The following is a 15,191-nucleotide window of genomic DNA, read 5'->3' as shown; positions in this document are numbered from 1 at the left end:
AAATTACATGCCATCGGTTAATGTCCAGAAAACTGACATTAAAAAAATCCTCCAGTTCCTCTTTTGTTCATGTCGACCTTTACTTGTCTGTCCCTTTTAGTTTGACCAGTTTCTTTCTCTACTTTTAAACATTTCTTTTTCTTATCGTACGAAAAGCGTTTGTCTTGTGAATGGTCTCTCAGCTGTTGTTCTATTTTCTCGACATGTTCTTTCTTTGGTATAAGACGACCGGAGGCCGGATCGAAATCAAACTCCTGGCCATTCTTGTAAGCTTGTTCGGTCGTTGAAGTAAAACCATTTTGGCACCTGGCCATGGAATGCTTTGAAACGAGCTTCGACTGTGTTGGGTCATATTCAAGTTCTACGCCGGCTTTGTAAAGCTGTTCAGATGAAATAGAAGAACTACCATTTTCACAAGATTTTCGTAAGAATTTTGCCTGTGTCGGATCGAAGTCAACTTGATCCGTATCCATAATTATGAATATAGGCTTCTTCTCCACCACTGTGTCTTCGAAGGCGAAATATATAGTATATATACCGACGACTCTTTTTTTGCGCTTACGATTGCTTTATAGATTGTAGTGCTCTCTTCTGTTAGATCGCCGAATAAACAGTATTTGCAATCTTACAAAATCTTAGCCTTATATGAGAATGGTATTGGGAAATTTCCCTTAGCTTAGCAGTATTTGGATATTGGATGATATCCAATCAGAAAATGCCACGACTGCTGTGCGGTTTACATCCAGTAGACGGGGATTACCCCGTGTTTCTAAATTTAAACAAACCAGGTCAAACGATGAGGAAAACAATACTCTGATATTTGAATTGTTTTTAAGTGCCCCTACGTGCATTCAGCTGAAAAACATTTTCTTCTAGAATATTCTAAGACATATGACGTATTCTATTATTCTAGCTTATTGCCTCAAAAAGAGCCAATCCGAGCATCAGCCGAATGGTGGGAAAACCCCCTTCCAAGAAAATATTTTTCATTTTATTTGAGTAGATTCAAAAAGACTACACTCACACACATTTGAAGGAATTCTTTCCAACGATGGCTCTACATCAAGCTGAAGACCTAGTTTTGCGTTTGACACAATCGGATTTTATTGCAATATTAAAAGAGAAGAATGACAACAACCAAGAGGAAAAGTATTTTACAATCAAATCAATCGATGATGGAGATGTTTTAGATATCACTGTGTCATCATCGTCTTCAGAGAATCCAGACACAAAAGACAACCAAGTTGTCTACGAGGTGATAGAACGTTTTCCTAAGGAAGAGGAAACGATTGAGCTCGTTCAAGCGACATTCAAGAAGCTACAAGAGAGTAGCTCCATTCAGATCGCGTTACTAATCACCTCTGACAACCAAATCAAGGCATATAGAAGAAAGACGCCAAGTGACCTCCCTAAAGAAACCAAAGTACTGCTTCAACCCTCGAAAGACCTGCTGTACTCAAGAAGTAAAGGATTATTGGAGTCTGGTTTGTTAGAGAGTCGAAAGGTAGCCATTGTTGGACTTGGTAGCGGCGGATCTCACGTTGCAATCGAGTTGGCCAAAGCTGGAGTTGGCAACTTTGTTCTTGTTGACTACGATCGCATTGAACTAAACAATATTGTACGCCATACCTGTGGAGTAAGCGATCTTGGAAGATTGAAGACCAAAGCCATACGTGACCGCATCTTGGACAAGAATCCATTCGCTAAGGTCGAACTTTACAACTGCGACATCAATGACCAACAGAAAGGAAGGAAAATTTTTAAAGAATGTAACCTGATTGTTGCAGCTACAGACAACATCCGTAGCCGACTCAACATCAACTCACTTTCCCTTGAGCTCAGCATTCCGGCTTTGTATGGAAAATGTGCAGTACGAGCTGCAGGAGGAGAGGTGGTGGTAGTGCGTCCTAACCAGGGTCCGTGCTTCAGTTGTGTGTATCGAAATGCTCTTGTCGAAGCTGACAAAGAAGAGGTGTCCTCTTTCCGCCAAGCCAGGGAAGCCAACCCCAGCTATGTGCCAGATAGTGAAGTAGAAGCAACCATCCAAGTGGGGCTCTCATCAGACATCATCCCTATCAGTAATATGATCGTGAAAATAGCTCTTGTTGAACTATGTAAGGGACAAGACAGCGCCCTGGCCTCATTGGAGAAGGATTTTAAGCATGCATATTACATATGGGCAAACCGAAGAGATGGACAGTATGCTGGATACCCAGAAGATGGCTTTGACAAGTTTAACACACCGAGTATTCTGCGCTGGTACTCGATGGAAGTCAAGAGAGATGACAAATGTAATGTTTGCCAACCTATCGAGACCAATTTAGAGAAGACTTCCTTTTTTGGATGAACTGAATACCTCACAATCAGTGGTCACAATACTATACTAGCGAACTAAATACCTCAAGTATTTCACTGATTTGGCCTCCAAAAACACAACTCTCACACGTATATGCGATCTAGCACTATATATAGAAACGTTGTAAGGAATTTATCGTCGAAAATAGTAGAAAATGTATCATTGACTTATATTATTGAATTTATTCATGAGTAGATCTGTAACTAGAAACTTTATAATATTCAATAAAAATCAATTGAGATTAAAGTAAGATTAAATGATATCATAACGTATTGAGCTTATTTGTTTGACCGGCAATAATTAAAGCAGGCCCTTCAAGTCACCAATTACTTCCAGACATCCATAATAAACAGAAAATTGCTTTATTTACTGAAGTCAAATTCATGATACACACCCTTTTAATATTAATTGTAATTATATATTAATATTATTAAATTATATATTCTATGCTTCATGATAATTAATCCATGGAGTACTGAATACATTTATTTCTTCATGATTATAGGGCACCGGTAAGTAATTCTATTACTGAAATTCGACATTTGAAAAGTAACAGCAAATTTGCATTAATATATAATATAATACTACAACAACCATAAATTAACCGAGGTCAGCCAGCTAATAAAGGAAAGAATGAACTAAAATGAATATCATTTAACAGTTGCATTTCTACAAAATAGATAAATTAGAAGTCGAATTTTGTGGAGAGAGGGAAACCGGAGAACCCGGAGAAAAACCCTCAAAGCTCAGAAGAGGACTAACGACCAACTCTACTCACATACGACGCCAATTCCGGGAATCGACTGGTGAGTCGCATTGCTACGCCAGCCATGCTTACTAATTTTATGCTAAATTATTACAACTATTTGAAACTATATTTAGAATAAAAATATAAATTATTAATTAACATCAAACTGAGGTAATCAAAGTAAATTTTTCAATAAAGAAATAATGAATTTTGCTGTTGTCAATGAGCTGTTCATTGACATTTCTTCGAATAAAAAAATAATGAAAAATGCACAACAAAATTTGTTATAAGTTATATCAAAAGTATGTACTTAAATGTCTTTTTATAAAGTCTTCAATATAGTCCTGTGATATAGAAGTATTATCATCTCAGTTCTTGCCTTTCTTAGTTTCTTCGCAATAAATTTAACCCAGTCTTTCATCTTCGTGTATTTTAAATTAGCTGTATATTATTCCTAAGTAGCTTTGCCATAGAAATGACAAACTAAAAATGTCCACCAGTTCCCCGACTCTTTGTTGAAACAGCTACTTTCTTGACTAGTTGTGGTCTCACTACTTTTTCTTGTCTTGCTTTATCCACTGCAAGCTCCAGCTTTCCTGTTGATGGGTCAAAGACGAAACCTCTTTTTGTCTTTCCTCTCAACTCGTCTTCAAACTCTTGTCTTGATTTCTGAGCGAGATTTTCTTGCGAACATAACTTGATGTTTTGCTCAAAATTTTTCTCCGGGTAACAGCCCATTTTGAATGAATCCTCTCGATAGTATTAAGCGCGGAATATGAAGAAAATTGGTTGCTTTAAAAGATAAACGTCCTTTAACTGCGTCAATAAAGCTCACCTTGAAAGTCAGCAAAATAACAATTCTGCAAGTCATCACATTTTTTGTAAAGGGAAAATCCCTCCTAATGACGTGATGGATTGGAGCACGCATTAAAAAATGAACGACAAACATCAAAGATTATTGAATAAGTTTTATTTGAACTGTATTGAATTCAAGCTAAATATACTACTGAAGATCGATTCTACGTGATTTACTTAGGGTCAGCCTTTAAAAGTTCCCAATTCTGGCATGACAACGTCCGATCTTTCCTTTCCCGCCATGTTACTTGGGTCCAGAATCTTGCTTAAATGCTAAGGAGTTCAGTTCTGCTCTGCTAATCAGTATAGTGTACACCATATACTTGTATAAGTTTTGTGGCTAGTGGGTGATTTCTTCGTTGTTTGCTTCAATCAGTGTTAAAATGATATAAAGAAGAAACCTCCAGCACCTGGTTTGTTCATGTCCAGCATCACCTTTCGATCAGCTCCTCTTTCCTGTTCTCTTTGCGCTGTAGATTTATTTTGTACCATAAGTTTGCCTGTAGTAGGATCGAACACCATAGCCTCGCTGTTATCAGGATTTTCCATAAAATTCGCAATTTTTTCTCGTTGAGAACTCATTTTGCTTGTCTTTTCTGTTGAAGTTTCACTCCCTTGTACCTTGATCTTAAACGGATTTCTAAGAAATCGGGGTATTTCCCTTCAATGTCCCCGTGACTGCATGGCGTGATTCTTGGAAATTCAGTGTAATGAATATTCAAACACCTTCCATGCATCCGTTCAGTTTATGATGTAATTTGCATGAAAGAAAGGTGGATAATATATCTGACATATTCTAAAAACTGTTTCTAAGAGCAATTTCTACGTAGGCGTTTTAAAAAAAAATTTCCTTTTGTGTGCAATATACGTGAGAAAATGCCCAAAATTTATATTTAATAATATAGTTAAGATATCTCATATCTATTATGTCAGGACAAGTAAAAAAGGCTTATATTAGTCGTCAAACAAACAGGCTTCATATTCTTTGCAGATAATACCGATAAAGTCAGATAGTAGAAAGTCACGGATAATTGACAATCGTTCTTGTGTTGCCATGCTACTCTTGGACCTATCTGCTGCATTTGACACAGTTGATCATCAAATTCTTCTAGATCGTCTCCATACAAAATTTGGCATTTCTGGCATAGCTCTTCAATGGTTTAAGTCCTACCTCACTGATCGCTTTCAATTTGTTTCCATTGATGATTTTTCTTCTGAAGCCCTTCAACTTGATTGTGGCGTACCTCAAGGTTCTGTACTTGGTCCTTTGTTGTATCTCCTTTATACTTCTCCAGTAGCTGATATCCTCCGAATACACAGAATGTCTTTCCACCTTTATGCTGATGACACTCAATTATATATTCCTTTCTCCTGTAATGATGATTTGTCCCTTAATGATTCCATGAATCTGATTGAAAACTGTCTATCTGATATTGATGCTTGGATGACTACAAATAAATTGAAACTAAATAAAGGCAAAACTGAATTCCTGTTATTTTCTTCAAAGCACAGCCCACAGTTAACTCTTCCTTCTCTTCAATTTGGTTCTGATGTGATAATGCCCTCAATGCATGCTCGGAACATTGGTGTCATATTTGATACGCATCTTACTTTGGTTCGTCATGTGAATAATATTTGCAAGTCTTCTTTTTATCATCTCAGAAACATTGCTAAAATAAGAAAATACATCTCTTTGAAAACAACTGAAACTCTCGTCCACGCGTTCATATCCTCCAAACTCGACAACTGTAACTCTCTGCTCTTTGGCTTACCAAACAAACTCTTAGATAAACTACAATCTGTACAGAATGCTGCTGCCAGAATAATCACTCTTTCCCATAAACATGACCACATTACACCTATCCTCGTTAATCTGCATTGGCTACCAATTGAATCTAGAATCAAATATAAAATCCTATTACTTACTTTTAAAGCTCTTCATGGCCAATCTCCTATCTATATCCGGGAACTCATTTCAGTGTATAAACCGAACCGTAATCTTCGTTCTGCATCACAAGTTCTTCTATCAGCACATTCTTATAATCTTAAATCTTATGGTCATCGCTCCTTCTCTGTGGCTGCTCCTGAACTCTGGAACTCACTTCCAATATCTCTCCGAAATGCATCAAGTCTTGCCTCATTCAAAACTGAACTTAAAACTTATCTCTTCAAATTAGCATATTCTTTGTAAATAATTTTATTTTGTCGTTGTCTTTGTCGTTTGTTTACTAGCGCTTAGAACAGATTTGTATTTGCGCTTTATAAATAAATATTATTATTATTATTATTATTATAATTCTGGCCTCTTGGTGACCACTGGTCGACGGATTGTATTTATTCTGCCCTCGGCCCCCTTCTCTTTAAATAATATTCACTACAAGATTCTCAGTTACTATTGCATTATCTTTATTAAAATATCCTAAATAATCCTTCGTTACGTTAGACGTACCGGCGTCACTACTTTGTTTTACTGACGATGCACGTTTTAAAAGCTAAATCGTATTTAATTGAAAATTACATGCCATCGGTCAATGACGAAAATACTGACATTAAAAAATTCCTCCAGTTCCTCGTTGGTTCAAATACTAATTTTTAGCACTAAATAGTGATAATTAAACAATAGAAAACAAAGGATTCTGTATGAAATAGTACTATTTAGTACTATTTAATTTTCACGGTTTTAGTGCGTGCACGGTGTGCGATTTCATACTAGCTTAATTGTCCGTTCACTGAAAATTACATGCCATCGGTTAATGTCCAGAAAACTGACATTAAAAAAATCCTCCAGTTCCTCTTTTGTTCATGTCGACCTTTACTTGTCTGTCCCTTTTAGTTTGACCAGTTTCTTTCTCTACTTTTAAACATTTCTTTTTCTTGTCGAACGAAAAGCGTTTGTCTTGTGAATGGCCTCTCAACTGTTGTTCTATTTCCTTCCCTTCTCTTTCCTGTTGTTCTTTCTTCGGTACGAGAGGGCCGGAGGCTGGATCGAAATCAAACTCCTGGCCTTCCTTGTAAGCTTGTTCCGAAGTTGAAGTAAAACCATCTCGGTACATTGATGTGTTTGGAAAGAGTTTCGATGCGTCATATTCAAGTTCTACGCCAGCTTTGTAAAGCTGTTCAGATGACTTAGCAGAAATACCATTTTCGCTAGATTTTTCTAAAAGTTTTGCTTGAGTGGGATCGAAGTCAAACCGATCCATATTTTCCTTTCCACAACTGCCCATATTGTCAGTGTTTATAGGCTTTCTGTGTATCTTCGAAGACCAAATAGTACTATATGTACCGCTTTTTTTGCGCTTACGATTACGATTGCTTTATAGACTTTAGTGCTCTCTTCCGTTGGCTGGTGAATAAGCAGTATCCAGTGCTAATCTTACTTATTCAAAACGTAGCCTTATATAATGACTTTGGATAATTTCCCTTAGCTTAGCAGTATTTTGATATTGAATGTTATCCAATAAGAAAAGAATGCCCTCGACCGCCGTGCGGTTTGCATCCAGTAGACGAGGATTCCCCCGTTTTTTCTTAAATTAAATAAACCACGTCAAACCAATACAAGCTTCTGTCAAACGATGGGGAAAAACACTGTTTTAATAAATGATCTATAATTCCATCCCCATAAGCTCAATATTCAGCATTTTGTTCGTGTAATAAACCGAAAAGCGTGCTCAAACGACGACAGCAAAAGCACATAGAACGCTCTTTCTATAATTTCTAATAATTACATGTGCTTATACTTTGACCAAAGATTGCTTTCCACCTGTTGTTTTAAAAAAAGCCTAAATAGAAATATAGTCCCATGCCAAATTTGAGGGTTTTTCCGTGTTCAAGTTCAAAAAGTGTACGGTTCCTAAATAAAATTTTAAACGGTTATTCAGCCTTTGTGCACTCAAAAACCGCTGCATAAATGTTTTTATAAAGTATTCTATTTCGCCCTGTGATATGGAAAGTGTTATCACCATTTTGTCTTTCTTAGTTTCTTCGCCATGAACTTAACCCAGTCTTTCATCTTTGTACGTTTTAAATTTGTAAGTCGCTAGCTTTGCCATAGAAATGATAAACTAAAAATGTCCACCAGCTACTTTCTCGACTGAATGCGTTCTGACTTATTTTTCTTGTCTTGACTTATCCTTAGCAAGTTTCAGCTTTCGAAGACTGATTTACACAGACCAATGGTGTAGTTAACTTTCACACTTAAAGATACCTAAAATATCTTCACATGCGAAGATATCAGCAATATATTAGTAATAGACAAACATAGATATTTCATCGATAATTATATATTTATTTATGATTATACATTTGAAGATATTAGTAATATATTAGTAATAGACAAACATAGATATTTCATCGATAATTATATATTTATTTATGATTATACATTTGAAGATATTAGTAATATATTAGTAATAGACAAACATAGATATTTCATCGATGATTAGGTATTTTAATATATTCAAATAACTGATCTTGAACGGTTTCTGAGAAATCGGGGAATTTCCCTTCAAAGTCACTTCGACTGCATGGCGTGATATATTCTTGGAAAGAAATATTCTGCCTCTAAGAGCAATTCGTACTTGGGGTTTTAAAATGCGATATTTTAATCACGCTCTTGGTGAAGCCGACAGATTGCAATGTGTATGTATGTATTCTGGGCCCCTTCTCTTTAAATAATATTCAAGATTCTCATGAGCAGTTACTATTTCATTGTTTTTATTAAAATTTACTTAGTATTACAATGATAAATGCACTTTATGACGTGTCCTTTTTTCCATTATATGCAGTATATCTCCTTATTAGATGTCTTCTGATTACCGACAATGATGGCAAATATAATTTCTATCCTTTTCTAATTATCTTGACAAGCATATGCACAAAATTATTCGTTTGTTCGCGTTACCCTTTGCATTTTTCGGTGATGGATATTCTTTCCTCCGTGTACGTAGTTTTCCCTGTATCTAGAGTGCTCACACTAAATCCGTGAAAGAAATACTAATTTTTAGCACTAAATAGTGATAATTAAATAGAAAACAAAGGATTCTGTATAAAATAGTACTATTTAGTACTATTTAATGTTCACGGTTTTAGTGCGTGCACGGTGTGCGATTTCATACTAGCTTAATTGTCCGTTCACTGAAAATTACATGCCATCGATTAATGTCCAGAAAACTGACATTAAAAAAATCCTCCAGTTCCTCTTTTGTTCATGTCGACCTTTACTTGTCTGTCCCTTTTAGTTTGACCAGTTTCTTTCTCTACTTTTAAACATTTCTTTTTCTTATCGAACGAAAAGCGTTTGTCTTGTGAATGGTCTCTCAACTGTTGTTCTATTTCCTTTCCTTCTCTTTCCTGTTGTTCTTTCTTTAGTATAAGACGACCGGAGGCCGGATCGAAATCAAACTCCTGGCCATTCTTGTAAGCTTGTTCGGTCGTTGAAGTAAAACCATTTTGGCACCTGGCCATGGAATGCTTTGAAACGAGCTTCGACTGTGTTGGGTCATATTCAAGTTCTACGCCGGCTTCGTAAAGCTGTTCAGACGAAATAGCAGAACTGCCATTTTCACAAGATTTTCGTAAGAATTTTGCCTGTGTCGGATCGAAGTCAACCTGATCCATATTTTCATATCCAACACTGCCCATAATTATGAATATAGGCTTCTTTTCCACCACTGTGTCTTCGAAGGCGAAATATATAGTATATATACCGACGACTCTTTTTTTGCGCTTACGATTGCTTTATAGATTGTAGTGCTCTCTTCTGTTAGATCGCCGAAGAAGCAGTATTTGCAATCTTACAAAATCTTAGCCTTATATGAGAATGGTATTGGGAAATTTCCCTTAGCTTAGCAGTATTTGGATATTGGATGATATCCAATCAGAAAATGCCACGACTGCTGTGCGGTTTGCATCCAGTAGACGGGGATTCCCCCGTGTTTCTAATTTAAACCCAAACCAGGTCAAACGATGAGGAAAACAATACTCTGATATTTGAATTGTTAAGTGGCCCTACGTGCATTTAGCTGAAAAACAATTTCTTCTAGAATATTCTAAGACATATGACGTATTCTATTATTCTAGCTTTATTGACTCAAAAAGAGCCAATCCGAGCAACAGCCGAATGGTGGGAAAATCCCCTTCCAAGAAAATATTTTTCATTTTATTTGAGTAGATTCAAAAAGACTACACTCACACACATTTGAAGGAATTCTTTCCAACGATGGCTCTACATCAAGCTGAAGACCTAGTTTTGCGTTTGACACAATCGGATTTTATTGCAATATTAAAAGAGAAGAATGACAACAACCAAGAGGAAAAATATTTTACAATCAAATCAATCGATGATGGAGATGTTTTAGATATCACTGTGTCATCATCGTCTTCAGAGAATCCAGACACAAAAGACAACCAAGTTGTCTACGAGGTGATAGAACGTTTTCCTAAGGAAGAGGAAACGATTGAGCTCGTTCAAGCGACATTCAAGAAGCTACAAGAGAGTAGCTCCATTCAGATCGCGTTACTAATCACCTCTGACAATCAAATCAAGGCATATAGAAGAAAGACGCCAAGTGACCTCCCTAAAGAAACCAAAGTACTGCTTCAACCCTCGAAAGACCTGCTGTACTCAAGAAGTAAAGGATTATTGGAGTCTGGTTTGTTAGAGAGTCGAAAGGTAGCCATTGTTGGACTTGGTAGCGGCGGATCTCACGTTGCAATCGAGTTGGCCAAAGCTGGAGTTGGCAACTTTGTTCTTGTTGACTACGATCGCATTGAACTAAACAATATTGTACGCCATACCTGTGGAGTAAGCGATCTTGGAAGATTGAAGACCAAAGCCATACGTGACCGCATCTTGGACAAGAATCCATTCGCTAAGGTCGAACTTCACAACTGTGATATCAATGACCCAAAGAAAGGAATGGAAATATTGAAAGAATGTGATTTGATAGTTGCCGCAACAGATACATCAGAAAGCCGTCGTACCATAAACATGATTTCCCTTGAATTAAAGATAGTGACATTGTATGGAAAATGCACTATGCGAGCTGCTGGAGGAGAGGTTATTGTGGTACGACCCAAGCAAGGCCCACCGTGCTTCATATGCGTATGTGGAACAGGGACTCATGTTGAAGAAATATCATCATTGCGACAGGCTCGAGACGGGGCGCCATGCTATGTGAAAGATAATGAACTAGAGGCAACCATTCAAGTGGGACTCTCATCAGACATCATCCCAATCAGTAATATGATCGTGAAAATAGCTCTTGTTGAACTATGTAAGGGACAAGACAGCGCCCTGGCCTCATTGGAGAAGGATTTTAAATACCCATACTACATTTGGGCCAATCGCCGTGAAGCACCATACTTAGATTTTGAAAAGGGTGATCTAAATGATTTTGAAGAGTGTTCGATTCTACGTTGGTATGCTGATTCTTCATATGAAAAATGCAAAGACTGCTTGCTCGATGAGGAGGCCAAGCAAGAGACGGACTCATCAGATGATGAGAAGTGAAATGACATTTATTGCAACCGATTCAAATTCGTGATTTTATGTATGTGACGTTTATTTTTTGTTACTTAACAAAAACATTATCTAATGAAAATGCGTAAATGAGTAGATATATGTAATAGTTCGAGTTTTTGTAACATTTATCGAAAACGTCTACTATGATCATTTATAATATAACTAGATTATTACGCCCGCTCTGATTGGCCAAAAACCAATGAACTATTTCCCCATGGGCTGCACGCTCGCGCACGCTGATCTTAACGGACGCTCGCCTTTTTTCTCTAAATTTTCAAACCCGATGGCGTCAATAGCGCGCGCACGAGCGAGATAGGTGATATAACGCGCGCTCTGATTGGCTGAAATGCCTATGAACTATTTGCCCATGGGTCGCACGGTAGATTTTTGGTCATATTATAAATCAGTTAGACGACAAAAAAGCGCTCGCCCATGGCGATATAGACGCACTTGAGAAAATATAAAGAACTCTTAACAAGCTGGAGTGTCACTCGGCTTCGCCTCGTGCCACTCTTTCGCTTGTTAATCGTTCTTTATATTTTCTCTCGTGCGTCTATATCGCCATGGGCGCGCGCTTTTATGTCGTCTAACTGATAAATATATCATGATAGACAGTGACCAAATAAAAAAATACTCATGATTACATTTTGTTGCTTTATTCAGGATTGTCAGTCTTATTCCGTATAGCCGGATAACACAATCCCTATCGTTAAATCAGTTATTTTATTCCATTAAGTGTGCCTGCCAAACTAATGCTATTTATAATAAAACAACTACTATTACTTTACTATTTTACTGCAGTCAGTCAATGTCATCGACTACTGGCGAATTTTATAAACTAGTTACGATTTTGAGACGACAATACCACGAAATATTGACGGCTAGTTGGGAGAAAATACATTCGGTATTGGATGGAGTCGCTTCTTAATTAATTAGTTTTGTATCGCGATTCTAAAGAATTTAACACACAAAAAAAGAAAAAAAAAACCAACCGATTTTCGTTGATTAAAAGCGAGATTCTCCTTAAGAGCGCGCGCTATGGCGCAAGCAACAAGCGTAAAAATTTGACTCGCGCGCGCTCAAGCTTTCCCTTTCGTCGCGCGTTAGCCAATCATAAACCTTAATTTTGAAACGACAATACCCTGAAATATTGTCGTCTCAAAAATATTATGTACTTATTGACTGAGTGGGAGGGCCGGACAAATGACCAAGAGCCAAATATTTTCCCGTCCGGCCCGACCCAACTCAGTCAATAAGCATTTTATCAGATGACCCAATTTTTATCGTAAAAAAAGGCTGAAAGATCTTGCTAAACTTGATAAATACAGCGCGCGTAAACGAGAACCAATAGGAGAATTCCTTTTTATTTGATTGAAAGGAAGCCATTTAACAGTCACTGTAAACACGAGGCACATTTCAAGAAGTAAAATTGTTTTTAATACATTGAAAGTTTTAAGTTGTTTTAATACACTTCGCAAATAGCTATTTGGTCAAAAGTCGGGAAAAAATAGCAGCTTGGGAACTCAAGAATGTCTATGTCAACTCTAAGTATTTTCATGGACAAATTTCAACGTTTTTAGACTTAGTTAGTCTTCTTCATCTGACTCGATCATAAAACGACGTTTCTTGGGTTTGACCAGACACGAATTAGAGCTTTCTTCATGGCCTGAAAGAACAAGATTCTGAATGTTCAATACTCCAATGTTTGCTCCCCCAAAAAAAGAACCTGCAGCGGCAGTTGAACTTGTAGTCGGTTGCGCTGGGAGACATGATTGCTTGCTGCTGGCTTCGTGCTTGACGTTCTCAACACCACTCAGTATCTTCGACATGTTTCGTTGTTGGCTCTCAGAGGCAACAGCAGAACTGTCGAGGCTATTAAGGCTCTTATGGCCACTCAGTTGAGCGACAATGTTGTGTGGAACACCAGCATCCAGGAGTGTTGTGATACCAGTTTTACGTAGTACGGAATGGTTGGTAATTTTACCGGCTTTTGACTTCGTGAACTTCAAATCTTTTGTTGCTTGAGACAGGAATTCGCCAATCTTGTTCTTTCCCATCGGTCTGTTTAGGAACCAAACTTGATCATTTGGCATCCTTCTATGATTTATTTCAAGAAAAAACGGACTTTCTGGACTTTTGGCTTCTTCGGGACGCTTGTAAACAAACTGCTTATAGCAGGCCACAGGACATTTCTTGTCGCCGCTCTCATAAGCTCTTGGTCGGAAAGCTATCTGGTGTTCATTTTCATCGCCGTGTCTGGTTTTAGTTTCTCTTTCTTACATACTCTTCTTACATACTTTCTCTACATACTCTTCGCCATTTATTTCATCTTTCTTCAAAAGTACGTCTCCAAACTTCAGCTGTCTCGCTTCGTGTCGTGCTCTATGACCAAAATGCAAAGTAATCAAGAACCACATAGTACGGGAAAGGATCTCTGGATCATGGACTCCAAACTCGTTTTCATAAAAAATAGCATCAATATCTTTGCTTGTCAGAGGAGCAGTAGCATTTGGCTTGTTTCCTTTGCCCTCTTTTCTTAATTCTCGTCGTCTGGACATCAAGGCTTGTCTGGAAAGCTTAAACTCTTCATCTTTTAAGATGTTTACTTTTGTATTTTTATCGTCGAGGTATCGCTGGATACTTCTTGAGAAGGACGACATTGTATCAGGTTCGTACAAAGTATTGTCTTTCTTTTTTACCTTTATGTAAAAGTTGGAAAGAAGACTGTCAAGTTGAGGCGGAGGGATATTCTCAATTTCTCTTTCTTCACCACATTCTTGTAAAAAGCGCTTCAGTACGTTCATGTCATACTTAGTTTTGTTGATTGTACTTGTTTTCTGTTGTGCTCGGATGTATTTCTGTATTTCACCGTCATTGAGCAGATTTGACTCAAAATATGTCGCTTGCTGAGCCAGTTCAGTGTCAGATATCTCGTCTGGATAGTAGAATTCGCTTTCGTCGTGTTTGCTTAAATTGTCAGTCATCTTAGCTTCTTTTTAAATGAAATTTAATGGTTACATCCGAAGAGGGCCGGACGGATTTTGAGCAGGGCCGGACGGGTTTTTCCGGCCCGCTTACGTCAACCCGTCCGGCCCCCATCACGTGACTTTTTCCAATGGTTTTATTAGAGCGCGCGAGCAGGGCCGTACGGGTCATATGATAAAAGAAACTATTTAGTGAATTGCGATACTACGTTTATATTTTTGTTTGTAGCGTGCGTTGCTTCCGGAATTTTCTTCTCTTTTTACGAAGAAAATTCTGGATGCAACGCTTGCTAATAGTTTGCAACACAATTAATTTCTGATTTTTTCCTTTTAGTTTATATACTTCTAGATATTTTTTCAATAACAGTTCAGTCATCTGCGATGCTCTCAGCAGAAGAAGAAACCACCAGGGCCTTGTCTGTTCATATCCAACATGACTCTTCGATCGTCTTCTCGCGTACTCATACTCGACGTCTGTCGCACTGTCAACTTTCCCGTCACTTGGTCAAACACCATTGACTCACTGCTATTTGGATGTTCCATATATTTCTTTAGGTTTCGATTTTGTGGTTTCATTATGAGTCGACTTGAAGCTCCATCAAACTCAAATTCCTCGCTTTGCTTAGAAGAGAGTTCGCTTGTCACCGTGTCGTGAGTTATGGATCTCTTGCTTAAGGTTTTTGGAATTATCCTTGATTGACCTGGGTCAAAATTGAACTCAGACAG

General features: G+C 37.7%; 4 protein-coding genes across 4 annotated transcripts; 2 read left to right on the top strand and 2 right to left on the bottom strand.

The window, feature by feature from the left end:
* Nucleotides 1-984: 984 nt before the first annotated feature.
* Nucleotides 985-2,618, top strand: LOC116301202 (uncharacterized). Its single transcript, XM_031710227.2, has one exon. The coding sequence runs from the start codon at nt 1,052-1,054 to the stop codon at nt 2,345-2,347; it is 1,296 nt and encodes a 431-aa protein (XP_031566087.2). The 5' UTR covers nt 985-1,051; the 3' UTR covers nt 2,348-2,618.
* A 1,436-nt stretch (nt 2,619-4,054) lies between these two features.
* LOC148905562 (uncharacterized) lies at nt 4,055-8,144 on the bottom strand. The gene is made up of 2 exons (XM_089040349.1): nt 5,886-8,144; nt 4,055-5,629 (listed from the first exon to the last, which is right to left on the bottom strand). The coding sequence occupies exon 1, from the start codon at nt 7,181-7,183 to the stop codon at nt 6,731-6,733; it is 453 nt and encodes a 150-aa protein (XP_088896475.1). The 5' UTR covers nt 7,184-8,144; the 3' UTR covers nt 4,055-5,629; nt 5,886-6,730.
* Nucleotides 8,145-10,082: 1,938 nt separating this feature from the next.
* On the top strand, nt 10,083-12,124 carry LOC148905561 (uncharacterized). The gene has a single exon (XM_089039867.1). It carries the CDS (start codon nt 10,177-10,179, stop codon nt 11,467-11,469), a length of 1,293 nt encoding a protein of 430 aa, XP_088895993.1. The 5' UTR covers nt 10,083-10,176; the 3' UTR covers nt 11,470-12,124.
* Nucleotides 12,125-13,757: 1,633 nt separating this feature from the next.
* Nucleotides 13,758-14,465, bottom strand: LOC148905560 (uncharacterized protein KIAA1958-like). The gene has a single exon (XM_089040584.1). It carries the CDS (start codon nt 14,463-14,465, stop codon nt 13,758-13,760), a length of 708 nt encoding a protein of 235 aa, XP_088896710.1.
* Between the last annotated feature and the right edge of the window lie 726 nt (nt 14,466-15,191).

The sequence above is a fragment of the Actinia tenebrosa genome, unplaced genomic scaffold (assembly GCF_029948245.1).
Source record: "Actinia tenebrosa isolate PJP-AT-01 unplaced genomic scaffold, QUT_ActTen_1.0 PGA_scaffold7__59_contigs__length_16204524, whole genome shotgun sequence".
In the NCBI taxonomy this organism is placed as follows: Eukaryota; Metazoa; Cnidaria; class Anthozoa; order Actiniaria; family Actiniidae; genus Actinia; species Actinia tenebrosa.
This window is presented reverse-complemented; position numbering and strand designations above follow the sequence as displayed.